Source organism: Lissotriton vulgaris, chromosome 4_1 (assembly GCF_964263255.1).
Source record: "Lissotriton vulgaris chromosome 4_1, aLisVul1.2, whole genome shotgun sequence".
Taxonomy (NCBI): domain Eukaryota; kingdom Metazoa; phylum Chordata; class Amphibia; order Caudata; family Salamandridae; genus Lissotriton; species Lissotriton vulgaris.
This window is the reverse complement of record NC_141691.1, coordinates 1,747,103,877-1,747,126,202: the sequence shown is the minus strand read 5'-3', so window position 1 is coordinate 1,747,126,202 and position 22,326 is coordinate 1,747,103,877. Positions and strand designations below refer to the sequence as shown.

Below are 22,326 nucleotides of genomic sequence, written 5' to 3'. Positions count from 1 at the left end.
GCAGGTATGGAACCAAGGAAGAAGTAAATGCATCAGGTCAGCAGGCAATCATGGAATTAATGAAGATGTGCTCTGCTGTTCTGCTGTAGGGCAACAGGCGGACAGATTCAAGGAGGACGTGGGGCTGCTCTACACAGCAAACGTATCGAATCACTAAGTATGTGATCTGCTTTAGGACAGTGGGAAGTTAGAGAAATAACGAGAATGCGCAATGCATTAGGACAGCAGACAGATGTAATCAATCAGTATTAAGACTCCTTTGCGACAATAGGCAATAAAGAAATTATTGTGGATGCTGACTGCTTTAGGACAGCAGGCAACAATGGAATCAATGAAGCTACAGCAGTGGCAGCCAGCATGGACCTGGGGTGGTGGGCTGCGAGTGGAGGGGGTTTGCTGGTGGGGGGAGCATGAGGGGGTAAGTAGGTATAAGTCAGTCTAAAAAAAAGTAAAATTCACTCACCTACTCGCCGCTGTGTCCCACGTTACCTCTCCTCCGCTGAACAGGAAGCAGCCAGGCTTCCCTGAGCCAATCACAATGCTGCAATGCAGCGCTGTGGTTGGCTCCCCTAAACCAATCACAACGCTACAGTGCAGCGATGTGATTTGTCTGACAGCTGAAGTTTAGTGCTCAGATGGGGACATGGGGCCTGGGAAGGATTTCCATTCTGGCTCTAATGCAGACAGGGTGGACAACATGCTAAAGTCCGCATGACTGTTTGGCCGGCCAGAGAGGTCCGGTCAAGGCATCATGAGCACTTTAATGTGCGCACCACTCCTCCCTTGCTCTGTCAACAGAGCAGCCCGGCCCTCATGCTGCCACAGCAGGGAAGAATAAAATGATGATATCGTTATTATAATATTATTTTGCCTTTCTTTCACTGCTGCACAGCAGCAGTATGGCAAAGCTCCACTGCCTCAGGGAATGATCCGCCACTGAGCTACAGCTGCTTTGAAACCGCAGGCAGCAATTTAGTCAACAAGGATGCAGAATGCTTCAGGACAGCAGGAAGCAATAGAATCATTGAAGATGTCAACTGCTTAGGACAGCAGGTGGTAATGCTCGAATTACTACAGGAAATATTCATTACTCCCAAGTACTAGTCATTCTGTTCTACGGAAGCCCACAGCCTCAATAAATCCATTGCCTTTACATCCGTCTTTCACGCTCCAGTCCTTGCACTTGGAGCCCAACGTCTACTCCAGTACAGTCTTCACACTTACATAAAATCCATGTTTTACAGGCTGAATACCACCAACGTGGCTGCACTACCTCTTCCTAGGCCATAAAGGTGTTATCAATCCAATCTCATTTCCTGTTTAAGCAAAGCTTATTTATAAATATTACATTTAACAGAAAAAGTTGTTTTTGCTTTTACTTTTCCCTACGTCTCCAGCTGTTGGCGGGAGAATTGAAAACAAGACTGCTGTGAGGAAGACTACGACTCGGAATAATGAAAATTACAGGTGAGCAATTCAAACACTATCTCATCAACAGTTTCCACGCCCAAGTCCTTATGCTATTAGCAGATACCAAAGAGAACAGTAAAAAAAAATTAAGTCAAACAACTCAAAACATTTGAACGCAAACTAAAAGGAATTTATTGGCATCCAGAAAAAAAAAAATCAAATACTTCTCTTTTGTTACTGCTGAAAAAAACAAATCAAATACTTCTCTTTTGTTACTGCTGACGGAAGACAAAACCGATGAACAAAATAAGTAAAATACTTCTCCAACCACGGTTTATAGTGTTAACTAGAGGTATTGAGGGGAGCGGACCATGTAGCAACTGCACAAATACATCTGATTCAGGCTCCACTGACTGTGAAAAAGACATGCTTCTAGTGGAACTACCGCTTATGCATGGAGTGGGAACCCCTGCTTCCTGGCAGGCCAAAGAAATGGCCATTCTTACCCACCTACTTGTGGCTAAAATGGTTTATGTGGCTTGTCGGCTAAACCAAAAGTGACAAATGGAAAGTCAACTTGATGAATTCAATGACAGGAGTCGTCCAATCTTTATTCTGTATGGAAGGCCACAAAAAAGAAAACTTTCAGGATTAGGAATTTAGTAACAACACTTTCAAGTGGCTCAAAACGATCTTCTTGAAGGCTATTTAACACTAGCGGATGATCCCACTATGGTACCAGAGTATAAACAATTTTTAAATAACTCTTGAGAAGACGAGAGTCGAGGGCATGAAAGACCATTAAAGGGGGCCCTCTAGTTGCTCTGCTAGCTTCCCACTGAGTGCACAATGTGGAAACAGTCAACCCCAAAAGAAATTCTTCTCTCAAAAATAAAAATAAATGTCTTCTTCCACAACAGCAAAAACAACAGTTGATGGACAGAATGCAGAACAATGTCATACATTCACCCCAGTACAGAGATCTGGGCTTAAATCCATCGTTTTTTTGCTCACCACACCACCCCAGTTCAGACATGGTCATATGCAAATCAGCCTTGACCCTGTGCCTCATGGGAACAGTCCAGCCCGAACTGCCAAGCCATGTCTTCCCTGGACCAGAATCAAGCATCCGAGGATCGGTTTCTGGCTATCAGCCGTCTTCAGCCAGAATAGCTTGACTCCAGTGGCGTGGAGAGCAACAACAAGCTGCTTTTAACCCTCTGGAGCAGCATAATTTACTAATGTGTTTCTATTGGCTGTCGTATATCTTCAGTGTGCTTTGTCTTCAACAATTTTGAAGGAGAAAGCAACTTAAAGCAACCCAATCATTCTTATCCCATCTTCTCAAGCTCCAGACCCCCAGGGATAAGTGCTGAAGAGATGGATGCTTGTGGAAGATCCGGAGGTGAGGGAGACACTGGAAATATCCCCAAGTGGGTTGACTTGCTATGCTAGCTGTTGCAAGATTTAGCTAAGTCTGTCCACATACAGCTGCCCGCCTCGTACTGCGTCTGCCCCGTAGATCATCTGCCTCTGCAGCTCTAAATATCTTACACTGGCTGCCAATAGGAAAGAGAATTCTCTTTAAACTTCTCTTGATTACTTTTAGGGCCTTCCATCAACGTGGCCCGACCTATTTACGAAGGGGGTTCAAAAGATACTACCCAGCACGCTGCCTAAGATCCGCTAGTCAGAACTTACTTACCATTCCCCGCTTTAAACTGGCTACAAAGGGTGGCAAATCCATCTTTGTACTAGGAACCAAGGCCTGGAACAAACTCCCCCTTCCCTTGCGTTCTTTCTCCCAAGAAGCCCCTTTTAGGAAGGCATTGAAAACTTGGATTTTCTCCATGTCTGACTCTCTGTGTAGAACCCTAGTGTAGTGGCTGTGTTTAAGAAACTGGACTTCTTTTCCTATCCAACTCTTCCACCTGGGTTGTGTAAGCGCCAAGATAATCCTTGGAGTGGTAGCAGCGCTCTATAAATGTCCATTACATTTACATTTACATATTCTACTTTCCCAGAAGGTACATCACTGAGGGTAAAAGGAGATTCTGCTCTGCCCAAGTCCTCGTCTTCTTGGCTAGATGACAGGGCCAGACTAGCCGTAGCCGGCACTGGGCATTTTCATGGTGGGGCTGTTTTTGTTACTGGGGAAGGTTTTACAGCAGTGCTGCAATATTGGCCCCTGTAACAAAGGTAGCAACAGTTTTCCTGCCAGCACCGTCCCTGCACCCCTAACCCATCTCCGGCAGGTCCGACTTAATTGCCAGGGTTGGTTTGCAGTCTCAGTCTGTCCCTGCTAGGTGAGCTAGGCTGGAACCCTTGAACACCTTGCCTGCGGCGCAAATTCCGCCGCAGTGCTGAACATTCCAACCGTGGGCACGGCGCGGACCGTCGTGCACACACGCCCATCGTGACTCATGACGGCCGGGGACCGTCATGAGCATGGGAGGGGTTAACTGGTTACATGTTTCAAGTACCAACAAGAGGCCTGATTGGTTGTACAGATCAGAACACTCTAGTTCTGAATCAGTAGAGCAAAAAAAACAATAGAGCTGTGAGTTATACTGCCAGTTCTAATTAAAAATAGGCATTACTCCTATTCTAACCAGTGTGCCTGGATTAATTGGATTAACTTTGCTTGCAGAGTGATCCCCAATCCAGGCTGCTATCATCTGTTATTAATACATTAGGACGAGAGGTGGCCAGGGCCATTCTCTTAGATAAAGTGCCTGAAAACAGCCACTAGTGGAGTTTGGGAAATATACTCATTGTCTTAGGATACAGGATCCCAATGTAACAGAAGATGATTTACCAGACGGTAAATAGCAGAAAACCCAAGGGACCAGAAGGAAAGAGGATGCAATGTCTCCTTGGACTCTCAACTGTTGACTCACAGGAGCTTTTTGGCACTGGACAGGCATAGTTAGATAGCCAATTGATTTCTCTTGCCTCCGTACAGGTACAAAAACAGTCGCCAGGTTAGTCTTGAATTGGAATGGACTGCAAGTTCTGTTCAGGGATCAACTGTGCCTTCTTCACGTTCAATGGAAAACCATGATGCTCCATTATTCAACACATATGCCGTACTGATTTTATGCCCTGAGAAAAAGAAGAAGCACAATTTAGCCACTCATCTAGGTTTGGGAAGTCCATCGACTCCCTGGAATGAAAACATCTACCAGACAAACTTAGATCTTAGTGAACACTCTCGGGCAGATGCTAGACTGCAAGAAACAGCCTAGAACAGATAATGATTTTCCATCATGCAGACTACAAGATTCTTTTGAGTTCTAGTGAATTGGCACATGGAAATAGGCATCGAACAGATCTAAAGCTACTAGGGAAAGAATGTGTTGTAAAGCCACCCTGATGGATCTTTGGTACAGGATGAATGTATTTACTTTCTTCAGATCTAAAGCAGGTCAAAAGTCTCCTAAAAGATTATATACAAGGAATATTACTGAATAACAGGTACCAGCCTTTAAAGTAAAATTTGATGCTGTAGAGGCTCTCTTCACAGCACTTTCAATCTTTCACCCAAGGGGTCTGAAAGCATGGTATCTTCTAAAATAATAGTCCCTTGAGATAAAATGCCAGCCAACAGTGAGTCAGTTTTGACCACCACATCAAACACCTCTTGATATCCCGCCAAACAAATATGAGAAAATTAGATTTCTCTGTATCTGTCCATTCTCTTGCCAGCAATGTTCTTATTGCTTTGTGCACAGAAAGCAACTCTGGCTTCTTCCTTCCGTACTGGAGAATGACATTCGCCTTCTCCGCTTCTTGAGATACAGTCTCAGGATATCCTATCCAGCTGAATAAGTTCTGATAATTCAGCACCGCATGTATTACTTCTGAAACGAAAAGTGGTAGGGTGCGCACCCAAATCTTAATGATGAATTTGTAAACTTGGGTGCGTGCTCCTGGGGTATCACCCCCTGACTGGGGTGTCCTTAACTCAATGAAAAAAGCAGCGACACCTGATTAGTATCGGCCCCCTGGGCACAGCTATTGAATACACCAATATTGTGTATTAAACAATTCTTCAAGACTGTATCATCAATTTTTCAAGATTCAGTCGAAGTAAATCAAAGTTATTTATTGATGTTCCAACTGTCACCTACACAGACAGTAAACTCTTGCCTCCCCCAAAGGCTTATCGCTCTTAAGTAACCGAGCAGGCTTATCCCCGCCATAAAAACCGGAGAAAGGTACCCCTTAAGATAAATGGATTTCAAGTGCCTGTGCTGAAAACCATATACATGAAAAAACAAACACGACAATGTGCACAACAAGCATTTGCAATGCAATAGGTCTCGCATTTACCAGGGTTTAACACCTTAGCTGCGTGTAAACATCCCTCCCCAGTGCTGCGCTGTCCATTGGAACCAGTGCTGAATGGACGTCCAATGGTCGTGCGCAGCACTGGGGAGGTAGCGCTGCTGACGACCGTTGGCCGTCAGCAGCACTTAAGGGGTTAAGCTATTATCATTTACAATGGCAATAGCTCAAACTCTTGGAAACGCAAGACACTTTTGTAAATGCAAGGCCTATTACACTTCAAAGAAGCGGCCGCCGTTGTATGGGGCTGCTTGAAAGTGAAAGCACGCATGGCAAGGAAAGTACATCCTGCCTGCAGTAGGAAAAACTCATTAAAGAAAATAGTGCTTACAGACTAAATGAGACATACCGTGTTGCAACAGGAGTAAAAGGGCCAGTCGACATGGGAGGTTACAAATGCAGACAAAGCAGTACCAAGGAGGGACTAACGAGCCTAATAAAGGCTCGGAAGTCAGCGTTAACAAAGGACAAAGACACAAGTCAAGTGCAAATATGGGCAAAGAATAGGCGGGCTTCGATTCCGTACGTCACTACTGCATGCCTCGCAGCAGCGCATGTGCTGCACAAGCTCGAACTAAAAGCAAGAACAAGCCTGTTCATACTTCAAAAATTCTGGATAGAACAGGCTCTTCAGGTCAGCCTCACATTTTTATACACTAACCATGTTAATCTAGGTCATCTTTCTATTTCAAAATGTTTTCTTGAGGAAGCTTCAAGTTGGAGATCTGATTCTGCTTACAAAGATGTACGTAGTTATACACCTATCTGCATGTTCTCACAAAATACAAAAGTGTTAAAAACCTACCTCAGTAGTAGTTCCAATGTCAGCAGATGGGCTGCAGGTGCTGGTTTCTGGTGGAACAGTCCCAACGCTACTCCTCACTGGAGAGGCAGGGGCTGGACCTGGCACGGATTCTGAGCAGGTGGAGCTCGGATGGAGAACTGCTTTTCTTTGAATTGTATTCCAGGCTCTGTTCATGGTGTCTATAAGTTCATATAGAAGTTGGACCTACAAATGAAAAATACAGCAATTGTTAGGACTAGTACATTCTAAAGAAGTGGTAAACTTAACAGGAGGGACAACTATGTACTGCTAAACATTATAAAATTATTTCGTAACTTATATTTGGCTGGAGGACGGCTGTGGCAGAATCCTATTTTCCCACATGGGTTTGGGGAAATATAAAGTGTGCTTTATATAACCGACGTTGTTTTATATCCTCTCAAAGGAGGCATCTTTATTCGAACATATAGAAGGGATCATATTGCTTATTGTACTTGGAAGTGAACTTGGGTTACCTGACTGTAAGAAAAGATATTCCTTTAGCATGGTTAGTACAATTCAATTCACATAGCTTTATTAGGATTCTTTTTTTAGATCCATAAAAGTATGTTATTAAAACGTTATAGCACAAGATGTTTAAAAATAATTCCATACATTACAAATTAAACATTTCTTATACTAAAAAGGTAGCTAAAATCCATCCCCCCAAAAAACCTATAGTCTCGGAAAGATAAAGACTCATCGTCCATATCCTAGCTTTTATTCACCTTCATAAACCAATTTATCCAGATATGCAAGTTATTTCCTTCATTTTACAGCCCGAAGAACACAACCTGTGACTGCTCGACAGGCTGTTTTTTTTTTTTATTGAGAAATAAGGTGTAATTCCATTAAGATCCAATACATATTCAATTGATACATTATACAAATATAAAATTCAGAATGTGCAATAAATTAGTCAGCATAATTCGAAAATAGTATAAATACATTCGTAATTCATGGAAAGATTCATATTTCTAATATAAACACATTGATCGACCTAAAACATTCATAGATATGCATTCATAAAGCTTGTCTTTTCGTTAGTTCCTCCATTTCTTCAGAGGCTCCCAGATATTTCTACCAAATTCTCGCGCTATCCTCCCCTTAAATTCGTATAAACATGCCTCTAAATTATGCATACCAAACAATCTGGACAGCCACATATGAAACGTAGGAGCAACGGTATCCTTCCACCCAGCCGAGATAAGAATTCGTAATACCGCTACTGCGACGAACAATAACGCTTGGGTATCTCTCCCAACATTATGTTTATTGTCTGTTCCTGTGAGAACCAGGGTAGGGGATAGGTTGATTTTAATGCCTAGCAGCCCCTCCAAAAACAGAGTTATCTCACTACGTATTAAAACCAGATTAGGACAGTAATAAAACATGTGTAGATCTGCCGGACCTGTATTGCATTTGGGGCATTTATCGTCTTCTCTAAGTCCCCACCCATACAATTTCGCTGGGGTATAGTAGAGGTTAAACAAAGTCTTATAATGTTGAGACCTCAAATTTGATGCTCGAAATACTTTCTTACTTTAGATTAGGGCTAGGTCTATATCAACATCAGGATCCCCCAATTTTTGCGCCCATAAGACCTCTGTTTTTTCCAGATCATCTGTGAGGCCAGGCAGCGAAAGATTGTAGGCTGTACCTATCTTCTTTCCCCCTTTTTTTGAATATTCAACCAATTGGCTATCTGGGGGTAACAGAATCTTTTGTGTGTATGCTGATAATGTTTGAGCAAATTGTTCATATAAAATCCAGTGGCTACCGGGGATCCCAAATTTCTTCTGTATCTCGTCAAAGCTAAGGACAGTACCGCCTTTCATGATATCACCCAGGCATCTTATCCCATGCTCTCTCCATACAATACGCGCTTTGGCCCAAATGTGGAAATAGGTTAGATTTCCAGAGATTTATATTGGTGTTTATTTTGGGGATCTTCATAATTTTACTAATAGCTTTCCAAGTTCCCCAGACCCCTTCAATGATCTTACACCTTGCCTTCCTACAGTACCTTTGATTCAACTCGCACTGCAGTAACCCATAGGCCTTCCTCCCCAATAACAGCTCGAAAATAGAGGGAGGGTCCTGACTCTCAATTTGATCTTCAGTAGGCGGTCTGGTTGAATCAGTGTGTTTATCTGTGTGAGGAGGCATACCAGATGATATAATCGAAGGTTCGGCATAGCCAGGCCTCCCCTATCCCAAGGTAATAACATGTGATTAATTGAGCGTCTAACTTTACCATACTGCCAAACAAACCTAACGAATGTGGATTCGATTTTCCTCAACACACTTTCCTCTTGCAACAGTAGGATAGCCCTAAACAGATATAAAACTTTGGGGAACATCGTCATTTTTAAAACATTCACTCTACCAATCAAAGATAAGTGTAACACGTCAATTCTTTTCAGATCTTTTTCGATTGCATTAATAAGGGGAAGATAATTCTCTCCAACCATCTTCTCAACTGCTGCATTAATTCTGACCCCAAGATATACGGCTGAGTTTACAAATCTATAGTCTGTCTTCACAATATTTTTAGTACATATAATCTGCGTTTTCCCCTCATTTAACCGATAGCCAGAATGAAGTCCAAATTCGTTAGCCAGTCGTACCAATGCTGGCATTGCTTGGTGTGGGTCAGACGTAGTTATCGCCAGGTCGTCAGCATAGGCAAGCAATTTTGTAGTGAAGCCATTAAACACTGCCGGACTGATTTGGCGAGAGGCTAAAAATTTTTGTATAAAAGGATCTATATATAGGGAAAATAGGATCGGGGAGCAAGGGCAACCCTGGCGTGTCCCTCTCTTAATCACTATTTTATCAGACCTTTCCCCCATGACCATAACACGAGCCACCGGGTCAAGGTACATAGACTTATTTGCCCTCAGGAAGTTATTACCAAAGCCTCTACCGACCAGAATGCCCCAGAGAAAGTCCCATACTACTCGGTCAAAGGCTTTCTCCGCATCGAGGAGGATCATGGCCATCTCCCCGCAGTGGCACCATGGGCATCAAATAGCACTATTGCTCTTCTAGTATGTTCCGTAGTGCCTCTCCCAGGTATAAACCCATGCTGCCACGGGGAAACGAGACGTACAATGACCCCCCCCCCCCAACCTGCCAGCCCAAACCTCAGAATATAGTTTTGTGTCAGCATTAATTAACGATATTGGGCGGTAAGACCCCGGTAGTTCCTTAGGTTTCCCCTTCTTGTGGAAGAAGGACTCTGGTATTATACCTGACCACAAGATCCCATTGAATAGATCAAGTAAAATTGGAGCGATTTCCTATTCTAAGCATTTATAGACCTCGAGGGGGATTCCGTCAGGTCCTGCTGCCTTACCTGAGGCTAATTCCTGTAGGGCCTTAGTTAATTCCGGCATATCTAGGTCTCTGTCAAGCTCTTCTCTGGTCTGAATGTCTAGACCCGGACCACCATCCACATAACCAGGATCTGAACCCTGCTCACCAATATCGCCCTCTTCATTATACAACTTTTGATAAAAATTCTGAAAGACTCTTAAAATGTCTTTGGGCTCCGTATACTCCTTATCTTCGTCCTGTATATGGGAGATTAAGTTCTTAGTCCTCTTTTGCCTTATCTGCAGAGCTAGTGCCTTACCCGCCTGTTCCCCTGTTTCATAGCGTCTTGCCTTGGAGACCTGGTACTCGCTAGTTTCTTTCTGAATGACTATTTTCTGCAGGTCAGCTTTAATGACAGTTATTCTTTTTAAACTCTCCCGTCCCTCCCGTCCCTGGCCTATGTCCTTAATATGCTGTTCTTCTGCTACCACTAGCATATCTATGAGCTTCTCGATCTCTCTCTTATCTTTCCTAATTCTATTGGAGCAGCTTATCGTCTCTCCCCGTAAAGAGGCCTTAAAGGCATCCCACACGCTATTCCGAGACGCGCTATATTTGTTAGTATCATAAAACTCCACAGCCCATTTTTTAAGATGTTCCACGAATCTGGTATCTAACAATAATTTTCTCTCAAAAGACCAGCTGGTTTGTTTCCTTTCCATTTTAGGCATATCATAGTACAACACTAAAGGATTATTGTCTGATATTGATTTTGGGAGTTTCTTGATTCTCACCTTATTCAGCTCCGTGGAGGAAATCAAAAAGTAGTCTAATTTGGTATATTTCAGATTGGGGCTAGAAAAATAGGTGTAACCTGGATCTAAGGGTTCCTTTACCACCCACACATCCTTGAGACCATGTGACTTCATAAGGGAATCGAGAGCTCGGAACACTTTAGGTTTCGGCCCAGAGCAATCATCTGATTTGTTCCAATCTACTGAGATATTTAAATCCCCACAAACCAATATGGGCGTTGGCCAATTAGCTAGTTCCCCTTCCAAAAAATCAAAGATTTCAGGATCATCCTGATTTGAGCCATATATCACACATAATGTATAGCCTAAATTAAGTTCCACTATCACCCATCTCCCTGTGCTATCAGCCTTGTAACGCTTTGCTCCCCCTACCAAGGGTTTAGCCAAAATGGCCACACCTCTGATTCTTGACGTTTGAGATGAGCAAGCTAGGATTTCAAGCCCCCTAAATTTCATCAGATTTCTTTTTACCCAGGGAAGGTGGGTCTCCTGTATACAAAAGATATCAACATTATTAAACTTAAGAAAAATGATCCACCCTTTGACGTTTTCTCACATCATTCAAGCCACCTACATTGGCTGAACACATTTTAATGCTTGACATGTCTTTGTATTACATTTCCCTGTTGAATTTTAATGTCAACGATATTTACCTTAGTACACTTTATTTTATCTTTTTTTTTATTCCCCCCCCCCCAACCCCTTGCACTCCCCCCCCCTGGCTGCCCACCAGCCCCCTCCACCCACCTCACCCTCCTTCCCCCCCTTACCCTCCTCCCCCCCACCGTTTCCCTACACCCCTGCTCCCTAGCTAGTGAGGCGCTCAGACCAAGTCGCTCAACAGGCTGTTTCATTATCAAGGTTACAAAGTTAATTGCGTCCTTATAAAAAAAAACTGCAAAAGAGCATAACATGTACCGTAGACTGGGATGTGTTCCTATCAAAAGGGCACCTAGGGATAGTTTTCTTACATGTTTCATATTTTGGAAATGTCATAAGCTGGTGTAATGTGCCCAACCGCAATCTAGTCAAATTAAATTTCTTGCACATTTGTTATTTTAACTAAGTATTCTGGGAGACCTGAAAGTGTTGGGCAAATCACATATCTTAACACACTTGCTTTTTTCCCCCTTCTCTGCTATCTCCAACATGGCCCTGTTTAAAAAACAAAAACCGTTTTCAATTTTTTTTGCCATATTGCAATATACGTGCAGGGATTGAGGCTGAAAGATATTCGTCGACGCCTTTAAGTAACTTGTCCTTGTAAGCTAGCCATAGGATTTAACTGTAATGTTTCAGAGCTAAGCAGTCCTCAATTATTTCCCTGGTGAACTTTGTTCCCTTCTTGCACCAGATATTATACCAGGAACTTTTTGCTCTCACATGTATCGATCAGCAGTTGTAGATGATTTGCAGTTCTGGATATCAGAACTGCATCATCTGCATACTGAAGCAGAGGGGTTGGGAGGGGGCCAATTTTTAGTGCATCGGTGTTCAGCTCTGGTAAGTTTTAGTCTATCCCTTTAATATACAATGCGAAGAGGAAAGGTGCAAGGGCACAGCCTTGTCTAATACCCATTGAGACCTCAAAACTTGGGGTACACTCATCGTCCCCCTGAAAACTTACTTGTGCAGTCAGGGTTGAATATAGGTGCGACAAGTGCGATATTATGTCAGTGGGAGCACCCATTTTGGTCATAGTTTCCCAAAGTTTAGCAAGGTTTACACAATCGAAGGCACAGCTTTAATGAGCAAAACAATGGTGGATGTGTTCCTCCGTGGCTAGCATGTATTTGCCAAGCATGCATTGGAAGTTGGAAAGCAGGATTAGGCTTTTTAATTACCTATTTAACTGATCTTTTGACAGGAGCTTGAAAAGACACTAAACTGCCCACACACACATCCTTGCCTGCAGCATCCTACAAGGGTGAGTCTTGGGACCTCTCTGTTTCTCCTCAATACCATGACCCTTGGTGATACTATCTCCTCATTTAGATTTTCGTAACATTTTTCTGATTTCCTACTCTCCCAAATACTCAACTACCTCAAAGCTATTTGTCACTAAAATGCAATCCAGTCGGTCATACTGAACTCCTCAAACACTGAGGTCCTGCAATTGCTTCTCACAGACACACATATGGCTCTACCTACTCCAATTAATTTCTCACTTTACTTAATAACCTTTACCGCCTTTGCCGGAATCTTAATGTAAGATCTTACCATTCACTCCATTTCACACAGCCAAAGCACTGACCAACTCATTAGTATTTAATAACCTGGACTATTCCAGTAGTCTACCAGTGGGTCTTCATCATTCTTCTTTGCTTCCACTGGACCAGGTTCTGAACTTTGCCACTAAACTTTATACAACCTTCCTAGACACACATCCACATCGGCCTATCATCAAGTGTGACAGCTGTCTCACAAAAACAGGGTGCTCTTCAAACAGTACTGGCATTCAAGGCAACACACGATTTCTCCCAAGATTACCTCACCAATTGCCTGAAATGCTACACTATCCTACTCAACCTTGGATTGAATAACATAAAACACCTAATTACAACTAAACCTCCAAGTGCCTCATCTAGATTTTGCTGATTCTTCGTCCTTCGACATGGGAAGTCACTACTCCTAAATCGGCGCAAACACCTGACTGGTACTATGATGCAACCCTGAAAAGCCACCTTCTCCCACAGGAAAGCAAAGTTTGATCATCATGGAAAACTGCATCTGCTCACTGCTAAATGCAGTTCAATATAAAGTTAGACATGTTTGTTCTAATGTTCGCCTGTGTGGCTCACAGATTTGTAATAGTACCTTTCCACCTATATAATACGGCTCTCATTTTTTTTGTTTGATTTATGTCAACTGTTGACTCCTATGTACTGCAAAGGTTCTTATGTACAGCATTCCTGATCTTAGTGCTATGGCGGACACAAATAAACACAAGCATTTGCAATGCAATCAGTCTCGCCTTTGGGACCTCATATGTATTTAGCTATGCAGCACATTAGCCTGGGAGCTGAAATATGTACTGTTCTTTAACATGGAGGGAAAGCAAGCACCAAACTGCGTGACAAGCCAGGTATGGGAACACATGGAGACAAATATTGCCTTTCAGCTGGAAATGGTATAGTCCAAAGCTCGGTTTTTAATATAAAATCAGGGACTTCGTTGATCAAATCACTGAAAATACAAGATTTGAAAAATATATTATTGTCTACGGGTGCTCATGGAAGACAAATTCTATGAACTGGAATCTAAAGAACACTACAAAGATTCTGGTATTTTCCTGACCTTTGCTGGTCGTTTTCGATCAAGAAAGTTGAACAGAGGCAGTTACCAGATTTTTTTTTTTTTAAGTCTCAGCAGAAAGCAATTCTGGTACTTTACTAACCTCTGCTGGTCGTTTTCTATCAAGACAGTTAAATAGAGACAGTTGACAAGAAAAAAAGTCTCTAAGCGGAAGCTGACAAGTCCTAGGGCTAATCTCCAGAGCCCACAAAGTACATGCACATATAAATATGTAATAAGAATATACTGAAGTATATACAAGAGGTCTCCAATGCTCGACCTAAAAAAACATTTGACTCAAAGGATAGATAATACCGAGAAACTTTAAGTAATAACAACGCAAATCTTCCATGAACTTGAAAACTAATGAAAGGGTTACATAGGATGCTAGCTTTTGAACATCACGCATGAAAGGCGATTTAAAATGATCAATTGATATAGGGTTTTGTGGCCGAAGGGCAATGGAGCAGCATATCCACAAGAATTATCAGAATACAAAGCAGTAATCCGCTTGGCTAGTCACTTTAGCAGATTGTTGCGAGTCCATAGTTAGTCACCTATGTAGCACATTTCTGCTGATGCATCCCTTCACCATTCTTTTACGTATATACATGTTATGAGTGCTGCTGCTGCTACCAAACAAAATGATTCTGGCGAAAATAACCAAAGGGGGGAAAAAAGCGTCAAACTTAAACATATGGCACACTTGAAATTAGGCGTTTTCTAGATGCGAGTGGCTGAGGGGTGAAATGTTCACTGGATAGAAATGAGCATGAACTGTCCAGCTAAAGGTCTCCTGGGGGGCATGCCATTCCAATATTCAGAGAACATACTGTTTAACTTGCAGAGTGTTTGACTCCACGCGAAGATATTTATACAATGCTCAGTAAATAAGCATTAATCACAGAAGTTGTATAACAACGTATTGCCATCCACTGTATAAAACAAGAGCAGGGAGTAATGCAAACACAGCCTATACGCAGGTCCACAGCTGGATGCCATACTTACTGAGCAAAGAGGAAAATGTTATATTTATAAGAGGCCTTGGCCTCAGGCACATCCAGTCTCTGAAGCTGGCTTCTTATGTGGGCAGAACAGATGCATAAAACACTGTTGTCAATCCAAGTTTGATGAAAAACAGTGGGTGGTTTGGGGGCTTTTCTGTTAGATGAAAAGTCTCAAAGCGTACTGTGCTTTTAATTGTCCAAGTGCTCAATGTTATAATATAAAATCCTTATTACAATACATTTTCTATTTCATCCAACTTTGGCAATGGCCACCAAATGTGTTAGGCACCCACATTTTTGCTTGCATAAAAAATAAAATTGCATAATCGCTACTATATTCCAAGATAGACGGTGCTTGCTTTTGTTGATGAACTTTAGGGAGAAAAGCAAGAGGTGACAATCCCTGGCGTTCTCCTACAGCAGACCAAGCTTGCATTGGCACAAGAAGACAACACCATATAGTTTCATCTCAAGTATGCGTTGATATTCCTGTTGAGGTCCCAATCCCAGTGTTAACCACAACGGAGAGCAAACCTGTGGCCTGCTTGCAAAGAAGTAAAGGGTGGACATACTGAACTATACTTCCCTGCAGCTAACCTTGAAGACGGAAAATGGATATTATCAAATGATCTGGCCTTGGAGGACACAAGCCTTATAGTGAACAAGGCACTTACCCATCTGTGCTGAAGAACCATGAACCAAGGGACTCACTGGAACCTTGGATGCTGCATGTTCTCGTTGTCAAACCCCCGAATCAGGAATAACAGGGGCCTGTGTTAAGAGTTTGCTGGACATAATATTCTTCCACAAAAGTAGTAGAGTGCACGGTCCACCACAGTGACTGTCCCTTTGCTATTTTTTGAGTCAGGCAGACTGCCAGATTTCTGATGTGCAATCGAGTTGGAGCAGTCTGCATAGAACTGTATATAATAAGGGGGAGGAGAGATCTGTGCGATCGAAAGGGCAAGAGTACCACTCAGAGTGAGTGGAAGGTCCAGCCGCAGTTGTGCCTGTCGAGAAAATGTCTTACAAAAGAGAACTGGGCTGTTCCTGGGGAGGCCCGGCCTCTTACCCCATGGGACTCCTGCAGTACTTCCTCTGGCTCGCCGGAGGGGCATATACATTGTGAGAAGCAGACCTGAGAGGCTTCTGAACCTTGCGGACCCCGGAGCGACCCCCACACGCCAACACGATGGGTAAGGACAGGCTGCCCCGCGCCTCTCAACCCAACACCATAACGCAATATACCACACAATGCCTCCCCTCGCAGCGGTTCACGCGCCAGGCGGGTCTAGATGGGGAGAGTGATGCGGCTGATGAGCCCACTCGGGCAGAGCTCCTGCAGGCGATTCAGGGGTCCCGCACCGCCCTGGAGAAGCAAATAGAGGCAGTCTCCATTGATGTAAACCTGTTATGGGCGGATCTGAGGAAAGTAGCGGATAAAGTCTCCACTGCGAAGGGGGATATCGTCCAGCTGCAGGGAGAAGTAGCTTCTCTGAAGAAAACGGTCTTGCAGCTTACCTCCGTGACAGGAGAACTGGAGTGCAGAGCGAAGGAGGTGGAAGGGAGGGCACGACGCAGCAACATCAGGGTCCTGGGTATTCCAGAACGCTAGGAAATGGAGAATGCGGACCGATTCTTGGAGAACTGGATACGCCCAAAACTCTGCCCTGCAGGCCTGTCCGAGGTCTTCGTGATAGAGCAAGCCCAGAGGGTGAAGGTCCCGCCGCCGCAGCCGGGTGATCCCCGAGGGCTCTTATAGCTAAAATCCTGAATTATCGGGATAGAGACTGTATCCTGAAAGCGGCTAGAGAAACGGCGAATCTCACCTTTGGCAATGCTAAAGTATCTATCTACCCGGACAATACCGGCCAGGTACAGGATCAGAGGAAATCCTTCCAAGCCGTTAAATAGAAGCTTCGGGACCTAAACTTGCAGAACATGTTATGCTACCCTGCCAAGCTCAAGGTCATATCCCAAGGAAAGGCGCATTTCTTTGATGCCCTGGAGGAGGTGTGGGAGTGGCTTGAGATTAGGGGAGATGCCCTCCCGCAGGGTGAACGTGGGGGAGCCCGGAGTACATGGGGGTCCAGACCACTGAGGAGGTGAGGTAACAGGTGCAGGAATCAAACAGCGGATGCCGCCCAGGGGAAGAGACAGCAAATCATGGTGGGAGATGACGGAGCCCTCCGCCTGGAATCTTCGCAGACTGATGACTCCCCCGCGCTCTCTGTGGTAGCTCCTCAGGACGGGGAACTGGTACCGGAAACTCTCCAGCCAACCACTGATACGGTTTCTGAAACTGTCAGGGGCTCACTTACAACATCCTCGGTCCTGCCGTGAGGATGATATCCTACTACTTTTTCCTTTACTCATTCTGCTGTGGTACGGGAGGGTCTAACATTTCAGGGCTGGGGGTTGTTAACCGCCAGGGGGCTCGGGGTAGTCAAACCACTGCAAAGAGCCACCGGGGGGATAGTGCACAAGGGGGTGGTGCACTGCAGTCCCAAGTCGGGGATGGATAACCCTCTATGCGATGCCCTGAGGGCTTCAGGTGAATACACCTGGGCTATTTAAGGTTGTGAGATACTCTTCGAGGTGACTGAACTGAGTTGGGTGCTAGCCCGGGGGGGGGAAGGAAATTCCACAGACACTTACTTACTCAGATGGCCATAGACCCTGCATAATGCCTTGGGACGGCTGGCATGTGTCGGGAGCTGGACTTGGGGGAGGGAGGTTCTCTACTCCACTTGTTGGGTTGGTCAGCCTGGTTGGGCTCATGGTTTGGCAGTGCATGTCCTGGCACCAGCATGGGAAGGGCATTTCTGCATGTTTTGTTGTTGTCAGTAAATTGCTCGTGGGAGGGTGTTCTTAGGGGGGGTTTGTTGGTTTTTTCCAGGCATCGTATGTACTGCATTTCGGGCACAGGATCGGGATGGCTACATGGGCGCGAACTACGGCAAGATCGGTCACTTCATCTTGTATGGGGCATACATTTCTGAGCTGGAAAGTGAGGGGGCTGGGAATGCGCACCAAGAGATATAGGATCCTGTCCTCCCATCACAGGCATAAGGTCTCTAAAGAATGCCTCCAAGAAACTCACCTCACAGACGAAGGGGCTCAAAAATTGAGGGAAAAATGGCGGGGATAGGTTTTCCACTCTTCGTTTCCTACATGTGCCAGAGGGGTCCTAGTATGGGTGGCCCCCGGAGTCCCGTTTGCTGTTCAGTATGTGGAGGCTGACATCCATGGGAGGTAGCTGCTCCTTAGAGCTAAACTAGATGGCAGGGATGTCACCATACTGAACACCTATGCACCAAATACAGATGACCCAGACTTTTTTCAGTCCCTGCAGGATGTCCTGGTCCCGGAACTGGAGGTACCGATACTTTGGTTTGGGGACTTTAATTGTGTCCTAGACCCCATTCTTGACAGGTTCCCACCCGGTGCTGGCACGAAACCACGAATGACAGCGAAACTCCCGGAGTTCATGGGGAATATAGGAGCTCAGGATGTCTGGTGCCAGAGACACCCGACTCAGAAGGTATACACCTGTTTTTCCTCCACTCACAGCACATATAGTCGCTTGGACAGGGTCTTAATCACAAACCCAAAGCCCGCCATGTCCCTTGAGGTAACCCACCAGGCACAATTCCTTTCTGATCACTCCCCTGTGGCGTGTGTGGTGAATTGGGGGGCTTCGTTGTGTCACCCCTGGACCTGGAGGTTACCAATGGAGATTCTTGAGGACCAGGTGGGGAAGCATCACATAGAAACTGCTATAACTGATTACGTGGACCTTAACTGGGGGGGGGGAGGGAACTCTCACTGGCCACGAAATGGGACGCCCTAAAAGCGGTGGTGAGGGGGCTGGATAGACTCGATAAATATACCCTCACACAATATAGGCAGCGTCTCCATAGGGAGGGAGATAAATCGGGTTGTCTTTTGGCCTGGATTCTTCCACGGGAGAAGGCCCCAGAAAGGATTGTGGCCCTACAGGGGGCTTGGTCCACTCGGTCCACTCGGAAGTGGGACTGCTGCGTGTCCTTCAATCTCATCTCCAGCGGGTGTATGTCGAGGACCCCACCGTTTCCGAGGCATCTTATCTCCCTTACCTTTGGGAATTGAACCTGCGGTCTATCTCCAAGTCGGCAGCAGGAGGACCTACATGAAGCTCTAACATTGGCTGAGGTGCGCACTGCCCTGCAGCGCCTACCGAGAGCCAAGTCCACGGGAAGTTACTGATTCCCTCCTGAGTTTTATCAGACATTCGAGGGTACACTTCCCTGACTCCTATTGCAGGTTTATCTTGAGGCGTTTGAGAGCGGGACTCTCCCGCCGAGCATGACGCCCGGGGAAATATGTATGATCCTGCAGCCGGGGGGATGCCCACAAGCCTTCATCGTATCGACCGATCATGATGATCAACACGGACGTTAAGATCTTGTGCAAGCTCCTGGCCTCGCGCTTAGCGCCGTACATGACTTACTTGGTCCACGAGGACCAGTGCGGTTTCATACAGGGGCGCAATACGGCTATGAATTTCCGGCGGTTGAATCACATTCTACATGAGGTGCATGGGCGGGAGGAGCAAATGGTGTTGGTGTTTATTGACCTCGCCAAGGCGTTCGACACAGTCGATTGGGGTTATCTCCTCGAGGACCTACGTGCTGTGGGGCTAGGTCCCAAATTTTGTCACTGGATTTGCATCTTGTATAAGGCCCCTCGTGTCTGGGTGAAACTTGGGGGCGCACGGTCTGAGGAGTGGCGGCTGGGACGGGGTACACGCCAGGGGTGTCCCTTCTCACCGCTACTATTTGCTCTAGCCATAGAGACCTTTGCTGTCCGGGGTTCAGACAGATATGAAACAGTGGGGTATCAGGGTGGGGGACACGTGCAACATTATCTCCCTGTATGCGGATGACGTCTTGTTCTATTTGACCGCTCTCAGGGGCGCATTGCCGATACTGCTGCAACACTCGGTTTGGGAAGGTGTTGGGGTTACGACATAACCGCAGTAAGTCTCTGATCCTTCCACTGGCGGGGCTTGACTCGGTGCCCTTAGGAGACCTACCAGACCGTGGGCTGCGCTGGGAACTAGCGGGGTTCAGTTACCTTGGAATACAGGTGGGTCCGATGGACACAAACGCGCTAGCTCGGAATGTGGATCGTATAATCACGTCCTTGTAGCAGTCAGTGTCTTTTTGGAATTCTCTCCCACTCTCTTTGATGGGACGGCTGGCTGTTGCTAAAATGGTAATGCTTCCTAGGACGTTATATGTCCTCCAAAACTCACTGTGTCCGCTCCCACTACGAGTTTTCAGCACTCTTAATACGCTACTCACATCCCTGCTGTGGGTGGGACGACACAGTAGGGTAGCTCTTTACACCGTTGTCCGCAGCTACGAGAAGGGGGGCCTTGAAGCTCCACGCTTCGATTTATATTATTATGCAGCCCAGTTGCAACGTGCGACCCGTTGGTTTACAGATGCAGACAATTGGGAGACACCCCTCCTCTCTGGTAGGGTGGACATCCAGACGCTACAGGTCGCCCTGATGCAGGGTAGAGGGGCGGACACGTCTCTTCCTTATGTTGTGCGACACACGGCCAGCATATGGCAGCGGTTTATTGAGAGGGTCTTACGGAGGGCACCCTTTCACAGGGAGCTTCTGATCTGGATACTGGCCCCCTTCATCGACATGGGGCAGTACATAACCTTTCACTCCTGGAGAGAGGGTGGTTGCGAAGTTCTGGCTGACCTTTACCCTAAAGAGTCCTTCCTTACTTATGAGCAAGCAGAAGAGGCCTTTGGCCTTGGACGGGGACAATATCTACACTTCTGGGGACTCCAAAATGTGGTGAAGGTCACCTGGCCCCAGTACCCAGATGCTCCACCACTGACCCACACCTTAGACATCCTTCTTTCCTGCGGCAAGGGGTATAAACTGATTTCTCTCCTGTATGAGGCCATGAAACAGGATTCAACCCCACCGGTGCCACCGTCCCGGGCGCACTTCAATTTTTTACACTGCACCTACCTAACCTCAGTTTCCCTGCAGCGTATCTCTGGGGATAGAGGAGACAGATGCCTTAGATGTAACGCTGAGAAATCAGGCTTCCTACAGCCTCGGACTGCCCATTGGTCAGGCGATTCTGGGCAACTAGTCGCAGCTACAGGCCTTCGGATGGCACTCGAACCCCTGCATTGTCTGCTTGTGTTAGTCCGGAAACTCAAGAAAAAGAAGCTTTCATATAAATTCCTACAATTAATGTTGGTACTAGCCAGGCGCAGGGTGGGGATAACATGGATGGGGCAGAGGGCCCCGGAGGTGCCCATTTGGCTCCGAGATGTACGGGAGTGGTCCCTGGCTGAGGAAACTAACATGCAACTCACTCGGAGGGATGAGAAGCTGCAGGATGACTTAATGGCCTGGCGCGTCATGTGTGCATCGGGACTAGCAGAAGAGGAGCTCTCCGCACACGGCACGACTGACAGTGGGGGCAGTGGGTTGGATACGCCCGTTGGTTCTGGGTCTGACGGGGAGCGAGAGAGTGGACCCTAGTGATGTTCGCCATCTGCATCAGCACCAAGCCTAGTTCCTTCCTCACGGTGCTTTAATTGTATGCTATTGGTGCTTTAATTGTATGCTATTGTATCCGTTCCCCATAAGTTCGTTCCCCCCTGATGCCGCCTGCAGTCCTAAATGCCACTAAAGAGGCCTTCGATCTGCTTATATACACTGATTTGATGCCAGTTGTGTGTTATTGTTTATGATGTATAAACTGAAAATACAATTTAAAAAAAAAGAAAAAAAGATACAACAACAAAATAGAGAAATGTTTATAAAGAATACCACATGAAATGCGATAAAGCTGGGAAACTGACTAAAGCATCAAACTGTGATACATTTAGAAGAGCACACATACACTGTAATGATTCTCAAAATACTTAGATTTATCAAAGGGCAAATCCTTCAGCCTAAGGACTGTACAATAATTGAGCTCTAAATGCTTCACGGATGGAGCAATTAGAGCAGAGCATGAAGCAAAAGCAATTTAATTTTTTAACATATGTTTTTTAGAGTACTGACAGAGCGAGAACCTAGCTTGAGAGAAGTGGAGGATGTGTCTTATTTACATGAAGACTTTGTGGTAGAAATAAAAAGTTATTATGCAATACAAAAATATATCCTATACAGTTACTTTACGATAATCATCTTAAAGGAAACGACGGCGTTATTGGGCAAATAACTTACCTTCGATAACAGCTTATCTGGTAGAGAAAGGATCGAGCGGCAGATT

The 22,326-nt window shown here is 45.3% G+C and overlaps 1 protein-coding gene across 1 annotated transcript in view; it reads right to left on the bottom strand.

Annotated features, from left to right (window-relative positions):
• VPS13B (vacuolar protein sorting 13 homolog B) overlaps window positions 1-22,326 on the bottom strand; it is a 2,999,480-nt gene that overhangs the window by 1,459,616 nt on the left and 1,517,538 nt on the right. The window contains exon 25 of the mRNA XM_086966051.1: window positions 6,566-6,769. Coding sequence (XP_086822177.1) covers window positions 6,566-6,769 — 204 coding nt within the window. The remainder of the gene's footprint in view (window positions 1-6,565; window positions 6,770-22,326) is intronic.